This window comes from Vombatus ursinus, unplaced genomic scaffold, assembly GCF_900497805.2.
Source record: "Vombatus ursinus unplaced genomic scaffold, bare-nosed wombat genome assembly UNPS02014778.1, whole genome shotgun sequence".
In the NCBI taxonomy this organism is placed as follows: Eukaryota; Metazoa; Chordata; class Mammalia; order Diprotodontia; family Vombatidae; genus Vombatus; species Vombatus ursinus.
Genome location: NW_020954556.1, coordinates 46968238 through 46977852, shown reverse-complemented (window position 1 = coordinate 46977852; position 9615 = coordinate 46968238). Strand labels below are relative to the sequence as shown.

At 46.2% G+C, this 9615-nt stretch overlaps 1 protein-coding gene across 2 annotated transcripts in view; it reads right to left on the bottom strand.

Annotated features, from left to right (window-relative positions):
- The window catches only part of MCFD2 (multiple coagulation factor deficiency 2), a 10925-nt gene extending 2342 nt beyond the window's left edge, over positions 1-8583 (bottom strand). Inside the window, exons 1-3 of one of the 2 annotated variants that reach the window (XM_027865181.1) lie at positions 8484-8583; positions 2775-2928; positions 2092-2251 (exon numbers count right to left, since the gene is read on the bottom strand). In XM_027865181.1, the coding sequence (XP_027720982.1) occupies positions 2092-2251; positions 2775-2928; positions 8484-8583 (414 nt within the window). Of the gene's footprint in view, positions 1-2091; positions 2252-2774; positions 2929-8431 lie in introns of both variants that reach the window. The other variant, XM_027865180.1, reaches the window with a different exon arrangement.
- Between the last annotated feature and the right edge of the window lie 1032 nt (positions 8584-9615).

Here is a 9615-nt window from a genome sequence, read left to right as displayed (position 1 = left end):
GCTAGCTGTGTGACTCTGGGCAAGTCACTTAACCCCAACTGCCTTACATAAATAAATAAATGAAGTAAGTAAGTAAGTAAATGAATGAATGAATAGCTCACAGCAGGTCACTGTTTAGGAGTTGGGTTGATTCTTCCTTTGAAATACTCCCCATAGCCATCCCATCTTTCCATTTCCACAGTCACCACATTCACCCCAGCCCTAACCCACTGCCCAGCCTACCTCTAAACACTTAGACTGCTGCAACAGCCTAATTGGTCTCCCTGCCTCCAGCGTTCCTGTTCCAATCCATCCTGCCCACCAGAGCAGAACTATCTTCCCAAAACACTGCTTGACCAGGTCCTCTCCTTGCTCAAAATCCTTCAAGGCTTATCATCACCAACAGGATAATAACTACACTCCTTAGCTTGATATCCATAATCTGATCCCAGTTCACCTTTCCAATATGGAAACCCCTCAGTCCTAATCTTCTTGATACACACACCATTTTGCTTGAATGGAATATCTTCTCTATTCTCTAAATTCTACCCATCCTTGGAGGTCTAACAAATCCCACATCCTCCAAGTAGTTTTCCCCAACTATCTCATTTCACCATCATCCCCCTCCTCTAAATGTCTATGGCATTTATGATCTATACTACTCATTTGACACTTACCACATGCTGCCTTAAACTATTTTTTTTAAGGCAATTGGGGTTAAGTGACTTGCCCAGGGTCACACAGCTAGACTATTAATTACCTTTTTTATGTGGCTACATCCTAGCTCTCCAATTAAATTTCAAATCCCTTGTGGCCAGAAACTATACATACTTGAATTTCCAATAGCTTCTAGGATAGGGATGAGAATACAGTAGGCTCTCATAAGCATGTGCAGCCTGAATTATTATGCAAAACAGCCTAGGTCCACCTTCTTATAAAGTTATATATCTAGTATGTGAGGGACTGGCAAATCCAGGCTAGAGTCAGCTGACTGCGGTTCTGTTCCTATTCTGCCATTTAGCAGTCCCAAAGTTTTCTAAACCTCAGTTTCCTCATTCCATTCAACAAGCATTTATTAAGCACCTACAAGATGCACGTACAAGTACTACGCTTGGCCCTGGGGGTTTAAAAAAAAAAGTGACTCCTCTACAAAATGAAGGAGGTCAAACTAGATGATTTCTAAGGGCCTTTCCTTCCTGCCATTTTAGAATTACTCAATGTTAAGAAACTCCCACAGGTTGACTATGCATTTTCTAATTTTTTAAAGAGCATCTCAAACCAATTATCTGTGGCAGTGATTGGGTCTGGATGGCATAGAAAATCCAAACCATCATGTTAGCCTGGAATCAACCTATTCTACTTCCACACCAATTTTTTTTTCTGAAAGGAGCTATCAAAGGGTACATTAAATTGACATGTTAGGTTAAAGAAATAAATTCTCTAGTCTGTTCTGTACAGGAGGGGCAACGGAACAAGGAAGAGGAAAAGTAGTGGGATGCGACAGGAAAATCACAAAATTTTAGGGTTGGAAGGGAATCTGAGGGTCATCTAATCCAGTCCATGCCTGAAAAAAGGATCCCATCTCTAACACACCCTAAAAGTGGTCACCTTGCCTTCTCTTGGGAGACCCCCCTCAACACAAATACCCACACACCCCCCCCAAGGGTGTCCATTCAACTTCTATATTGCCCTAACTGCTAGACATCACCTCTAGATTTACCTCTTGGTACTTTGGGTACTTTCATCCATTTCTCCTGGTGCCTTCTGGGGCAAAAGAGAAGGAATCTTACCCCTCCAGCATGTGGTGGCTCTCTGAACACTTGAAGGCAAATATAATGTCTCCCCTGAGTCTTCTCTGCTCCAGGCTAAACATCCCTATTCTTATATGGCACAAATCTGAGGGCCTTTTCTATCCTAGCTGCTCTCATGTTTATCAATGTCCTTCCACAAATTCGGCGCCCAGCACTGAACACAACTCTCCAGGCAGAAGCTACAGGGCAATGAGTCTCCTGCTAATGAAGAGGTGAGGGTCACATCAGTACCTGTTACATGAGGATGATTCCCAAGGACCTTTTCACACGGGTATTACCCCCATGTGGGTTTCTCACTCACCTCCTTATGGACATGAGAGATAGCAGTGGCCAGTTCTAAGCCATCGAGCAAATTATTGCCATCATAGTCATGCATCTTGAAGTAATGCAGCTGCAGCTCTTGTGGAGACATCTCCGACTCACTTTTCTCAATGACGCCTTCTAAGTGTTCCATGATGTGCCTAAAAACCAACAATCAGGCTGAGACCATTGTGAAGGCTTTGAGAAGACTTCAATCAGTTCTCTGACTGCAATGCATGAACGACACACGAATAACTTGTCTGAATGCAACCATGGCTTAAGTCTCAGGCATTGTGTCTCAGAGCAGCAACAGTAAAAGGCCATGCCTGCTGTGGTTACCTAACCCACCTCAGGACAATGAAAGTTTTAGGGATGAATACAACACTGTCGGGTTATTTCTCATGCACGAAGGAAAAAGACATGGGTGATGCTGGGAGACCAGAAATGTAGGCTCCAGTGGTGGCTGTACCACTAACCCCTTAACTTCTCTGGGCCTCAGTTTCCCCACCCGTGTAACTGGAGATAACAACTATCATGACTTACCCACCTCCCAGGATTTGCTGCTCCGATCAAATAAAATCAGAGATTGGAATATGTTTTAGGAAAAAATAATGTTCTGGATGCAGCTACAGCTGCAACTGACAGGCCCACTCTCTAGCACTTGGCAACCCCCATAACACGTACTCTTTATCCTGCACCATGTTCTTATCCAGGCGAACACCAGCGTGGCCATGGCTGTCCACAGGGTCTTCTGCCCCAGTGCTCAGGAAGCTGAATGCCCCAAGAAGGCAGCACAGGAGAGTGACTTGAAGCATCGTCGGGGAGCTTATATCTGCTTCTAATAAGAGGAGGAAATACAGAGGGTGATAATAAAGGCATAAATTACACCTAAAATTCCCATAAAGATTTGAGATATATCTTCACTCCTGCCAATTCAAAGAGGCAACAGACCCACTGGACTTGAAGGGGGAGGGAGGGAAGGAAGACTATTTCTTTATCTGTCAAATGGAACCTAATAAGCCCTGGCCTGCCTGTCTCATCCGGCTGCTGAGATGGTCTAATGAATGGCACAACAGATGTGAAAGGATTAGGTACTATGGAGATGAAGTAGCCCATAGGCCTGGCACAGTGTGGGTTGCCAAGAAGCCCATCTCCAACAATTAAAGGCAAAAAGCCCCAGGCCTTCACTGAGTCAACCATCTGGTCTGGAGGTGGCAGATGAATAAACAACCAAAGTGGGCGAACGGCATGCAGTGCAAAGGCCCAATGGATGCGATAACTGGGGAGAAGGGGTGGGGGTGGGGTCACTTTCCAGAGGTGGGCCACAGGTCCTGCCGAGACTCCCTCATCCAGACTGTCCAAGTGGCCAGCTGTAGTCCACAAACCATTGGATTATAGCACAAGCTGGTACCTTAAAGTGCTCCCCATCTCCCCACCACACCCCCAACTCAGCAATGGTGAGGGGAGGGGTATCTGGGGCCTGGGGACATTTGTTCTCTTTTGCAAAGAACAGTTGTAATCCAAGGAGCACTGTCATCTGCTCACTCCATCCCCATCCTCACAAGAATACTTTCAAAACAGTTTGAGTGCTACCAGCCACATACTCCAAGGTCGTCAGTAACAGCGAGCAAAGTCCTAGGGATAAGACAATATTCAGAGCAGCACTCTCTGTGATAGCAAAACACTGGCAACAAAGTGACTGGAGAATGACATGTGAACCTAATAGAAGATTCTTATGTTGGATGTGAGAAACAGCAAAAACGCAGAATTCAGATGAATGTGGAAAGCCTTGCATGAAGTGATAGAGATGCAGAACTAAGAGAACTATACCCTGACTTCAATAAATAGCACATGGAAACAACACTAAAAGGTAGCTAAGTTCCAATTACTTACTTACAATGGAACAATCACCACCCCCCACCCCCACTAAACTCTGACTACTTTACTTTTCTTGCAATTATAGAAAACATTTCCCTATTGGTCATTTTGTACAAGAAGACTCAAATAAAAGAAAAAATGAAAGAAAGTGAAAAATAGCATGCTTCAGTCTGTGTTCAGACAATATCAGTTTGTTCTCTAGAGGCAGACAGCATTTTTCATCAAGAGTCCTTTGGGATTGTCTTGGATCACTGTACTACTGAGAATAGCTAAGGCACTCACAATTTCATCAAACAATGTCGCTGTTACTGTGAACAATGTTCTCTTGGTTCTGTGCATTTCACTTTGCATCAGTTCATGTAAGTCTTCCCAGGTTTTTCTGAAATCATCCTGCTTATCATTTCCAATTCTTAGGTACCACAAAAACACCTGCTATAAATATTTTTGTGCAAATAGGTCCTTTCCCCCTTTTTTTGGATGTCTTTGGGATATAGACTTAGCAGTAGTATTGCTAGATCAAAGGGTATGCAGAGTTTTACAGTCCTTTGGGCATAGTTCTAAATTGCTCTCCAGAATGGTTGGATCAGTTCACAACTCCACCAACAGTGCATTAGCGTTCCAGTTTTCCCATATCCCCTCCAACATTTGTCATTTTCCTTTTTTGTCATATCAGCCACTCTGAGAGGTACAAGGTAGAACGTCAGAGTTGTTTTAATTTGCATTTCTCTGGCCAATAGTGATTTTTAGCATTTTTCGTATAACTATAGATAACTTTGATTTCTTTGTCTGCACACTGCCATGATTCCCATGATTCCCAGGTCAAAAGTACCTATCTCTCACCTAGATGGGGAGGGCTAGAGTGTGGGGGTGCAGGGCACCGTGCATGTTCTAAAATTTCATGCTTTGTCAGTCTGTTTTGCAGAACCGGTTTTCTTTGTCATGAGGAAGTTTCAATGTGGAGTGGAGGAAACATTCAAGGAGATAACTGATGTTAAAATAAAGTCATCAATCAAAAAGAGGAGGGGAAATTGGAGGGAGGCAGCACTGCCCCAGCAATCCCTAGAGAGGCACTCACTTGGATGGATATGTGGTGAAGTATTTGTGTAGATGATCCAGCACCCACACCTACACACCCACACACCCAAGAGTCTCACTGAACACAGATACTCTTCATGATGAAATCTGTTCTGTGCCGTGGAATAAAAGGTTTCCATGTTAACTGCCATCTTACTAGAACAAAAAAGTAGAACAACTAGGTGGCACAGCGGATAGACTGCTGAGACTGGAGTCAGGAAGACCTGAGTTCAAATGCCGCCTCAGACACTTACTAGCTGTGTGACCCTGCGCAAGTTACTTAATCTTGTTTGCCTCAGTTTCCCTATCTGTAAGATGAGCTAGAGAAGGAAATGGCAAACCACTCCAATATCTTTGCCAAGGAAACCCCGAATGGGGTAACAAAGAGTGACTGAAGTGATAGAGATGCAGAACTAAGAGAACTATACCAAGTCTTCAATAGCACAGATGAAAACAACACTAAAAGGCAGCTGAGCTCCAATTACTTCAGACATGACTGAAACGAATGAACAGCAACAATAACAAAAAAAGTGGAGAACAGTCAGAAACTACCTTCTAACTTTCAAACAGTCAAATTTCAGCAGTAAATGTGCTCCTGCCACACTGTTAGAACTTAAATCACTACTAAGAGTGACAATTCAGGCCTTCCACTTCTGAGAAATGTGAGAAGGGGGTAGCAATGCTAGGTCATCTCAGACATTTCCAACTCGTACATTTGCTGTCAAATCCAAAACACCACTCATCATTTGGGGTATTTGGCTCAGTCCCTCTAACAGGACCTTGCTTAGCTCCCTCTGAATGCAGTAGTTACCATATGTTTCTAACTCTCAGGAACAAGAAAGAAGAAACCAAGTGAAGAGAAGAAAAAAACCCCCACAATCATGCCCTGGCTTGGGCATGACAACTTGAGAGTCCCCAGCCAGCATCTAACGATACAACCATTCCCAATGGTCTCAACCCATCTTCAATATCTATCTAAAGCCTTCTCATCCTTCAACGTCAAAGATTCAAATCTCAAACACCATGGAGCAGTATGGTTCAGTAGAAAGAGCACCAAATCTGGAGCCAGAAGACCTCTCAAGTTTACTACCTGTGTGACCTTGGGCAAGATACTTTACCCCATGGGCCTCAAGTTTCCTCATCCATAAAATGAGAAGATTCATCCAGATGGCCTCCCTCTAAGGTCCTTTCCAGCTACAGATCTTTGAGACCCTTCTTGACTATTCCAAGCAACCCAGACTTCTCCTTTCTACAACTATCTATACGCCATAATATCTAAAGCATCATATGGTAGAGTGCTGCATTCAGGGTCAGGAAAGACGAGTTCAGATCCTGCCTCTGTAACTTAACTATGGAACCCCGAGCAAATCAATAAAAGCCCGTTTCTTATTCTGTAAAATGGAGATTATAATGCCTACCTTGAAGGATTGGTTTGAGGATTAAAGCCCTTTGAAAATATTAAAGTGATTTTGTTGTTGTTCAGTAGTTTTTCAGTCATGTCCAACTCTTTGCAACCCCATTTAGGGTTTTCTTGGCAAAGATACTGGAGTGGTTTACCATCTCCTTCTCTAGCTCCTTTTACAGATGAGTAAACTGAGGCAAACAGGATCAAGTGATTTACCCAGGGTCACAAAGCTAGTGTCTGAGGCTGCATTTGAACTCATGAGTTCAGGTCCAGCGATCTATCCACTGCGCCACATAGCAGCCCATTAAAGTACTATGTGTCAGTTATTAACATTCATGTTCGCACTCATCACATACACGGGATTCTTCTCCCCTACTAGATTTTAAATTCTGAGGACAAATCCTTGATTGTCTCATGCCTTTCACAGTGCCCAGAGATGAAGATAAACCAGGCATTTGGTAAAATGAACTGAAAGTCACTGAATCTGATATAAGCTTTTATACATTACTGAACCAGGGAAAGAGATCTCAGAACCTCCCATAAATTGCTGGATTTGGAGTTAAATGATGAGTTCAGTTCCCAGCTCCACCCTGCACTACCTGTGGGACTTTGGAAAAGTCACTGAGCTTAACCAGACCTGTTTTGTCATTTGTAACATGAGAGGATTGAAATAGCCTCCCTCTGTGTTTCTCTTCCAGCTTGAACTCTATGATCCTACTGAGCCTTTGGGCCCTTCCAGCTAAAGTCCAGCTCTGTCATTCTGGAAGAACAGGGTTGGAAGGGACCTCTGAGATCTTCAGCTCTCATAATCAAGTTATCACTAGTCCAGTTAGAATCAGAAAGCATTTGGTTTTCCTCTTACCTCCCCAAAATACCCATAAGCTGTTGTTAGCAGCTTCTGTCCTAGTCTGGAAGCAAACAAAAATAAAACTCCTGGAGCGCCTTACTGATGCTGTGGACATGGTGCCCAAGATGACCTCTATCCAAAGCAAGTGACAAAGGCAAGTTAGGCAAGGCACAACTTTGCCTGTGGAGATAGTACTATCACACATTTAGAGTCGGGAAGGACTGTGTATACCACAGAGTCCAATCCCCTCATTTTACAGAAAAGGAAACTGAGGCAACAATTTGCCCACGGTCCCACAGCAGTGTAGGTGTTCAAGGTGGGAGGTGACCTAGGTCTTCCTGACCTCAACCTCTATAGAGTCCCCTATTTCACAACACTGGGCTCTTGGCCCGAATGTGAGAGAGGAAGCATATGCTTGGGGGAGCCTGGCAGGTTCTCCCAGACAAAAGCAGGACTGGGGCTCGGTGCTCCCCTCAAAAGCTGGTATTTGGAGCACACTTTCACGTAGGGACCTCCGGAAACACCCCTGACTCTGACCCTCGGCTGCCTCTGCCTCTGGCTTGTAAAGGTCCCAGCCAAGACCCTGGACAGTGAGCTACCAGGGTCAGACTCAGCCAGGCCGGTCACTTCTCCTGGGGGTGGGGGCACAGCAAAGGCCCTCGGGCCAGGTGGTCAGCTGCTGCCTCGGGTCCCAGGGTGCAGCCCCTCTGCTTCACCTGACACTATCCAGGCAGGGCGGACGCTGGGCATTGCACGCTCGTGCACTCCTGGATCCCGCGAGCTTGGCATGCTCTCGGATCCCTGGGATCTCCGGGTCTCCAGACCCCTGGCCCGCTCCCAGATCCCCAGACCCCTCCCCTCCCCCTCGCTCCCCAGGTCTCCAGACCCCTGCTCTGTTCCTGAGGCCCCAGCTACCTGCCCCAGGCCGCCTCCCCATTCTCCGCAGCGTTGTGTCCCGGCCCCCGGTTCACCGGATGCTGGATGCGCCCGGAAGCCCTCGGGAGTCCCCCTCCCGGCCCCCGGTTCCGCTCCTCTCAGTCCCAGGGTCCCGTTACTTTGGCTGGGCTGCCCCGCCGGGAGCCGCCTCCAGGCCAAAGTCTGGGAGCCCGGAGCCCCGGACCCCGGACCCCCACTTACCCAGGCTGCAGTCAGGAGGCCGAGGTCCTGCAGCCCTAAACTCCGAGCCCACCAGGCAGCGTCTCCACCGCCCCGGTCCCGCGTCCCCGTTTTCTTCCTCCTCTTGCTCCGCCCCTTCGGGACTCCCTTGTGGCGCATGCGCGCCCCTTCATCCCTCGCCCATTGGCAACCGCCCCGCCCCTCCTTCCCACTTCCCGGAGCCCGGCTTGTTGCGGCTCTCAGAGCAGTCCACGTGTAATCGGGCCCAGGCGGATGGGCGGGGCCTTCCGCCTGGCCTGGCTCTCCCCACTCCGCCCAACTTCCTCCCTCTGCCCCCACCCCCGCCACTGGGGCGATGAGGCTCCGCCCCCTGACTCCACTCCCCTGAGCAGAAAGAGGGTCGGTTGCCCAGCGACCAAGAACGTCACAAGGCCTGGCCTGGTGGGGGTCCCCTAGTGGCCGAGCTCAAAACTGCATCTGGGGGAATCTCAAACCTGGGCCTCTCTAGAACGTGATGAAAATATAGGCAATGTTATCAGTAGCCATATGAAAAAAAAAGCTCTAAATTGAGAATAACTAGAGAAATGCAAATTGAAACATATTTTGTTCCTTCCTTCCTTCCTTCCTTTCTTTTCTTTTTTTTTGGACATAACTAATGCAGGAATTTGTTTTGCATGACTAGATGTGATTTTAATGGGTTTCATTTTTCTTGCCTTCTGGACAGGTGGAGGAGGGGGAAAGGGAAGGAAAGAATTCAAAAATGAATACAAAATAAAATTTAATTAAAAAAACAATAAACGGTGGGACCTTGTATTCTACGGACCATTCGATCACTTGTGTCCCTTTACAATGTTGTAATAACTGTGTATGTTGTTTTCTTGGCTCTGCTTACTTCCCACTTCACCAGTTCATATTAGTCTCGCCACATTTTTCTCTATTCACCTATATTTGTTTTTTCTTACAGGACACTAATCTGCTGTTACATTCATGTATCACATTCCCCATTGACGGACACAGCTTTGATCCCAGTTCTCTGCTATTCCAAAAAGTACTGCTGTAAAAGTTTTGGTGAAAATTCAATAAACTGTTTAGCATATTTAGTGACTTGTGAAAAGAACACCAGAAGCAAGGATCCAGAGTTATGGAAGAAGAGGAGGAGGAATACCTAGGTGGTCTACTTTCAGCCTCTACTCCATGCCTCCAGC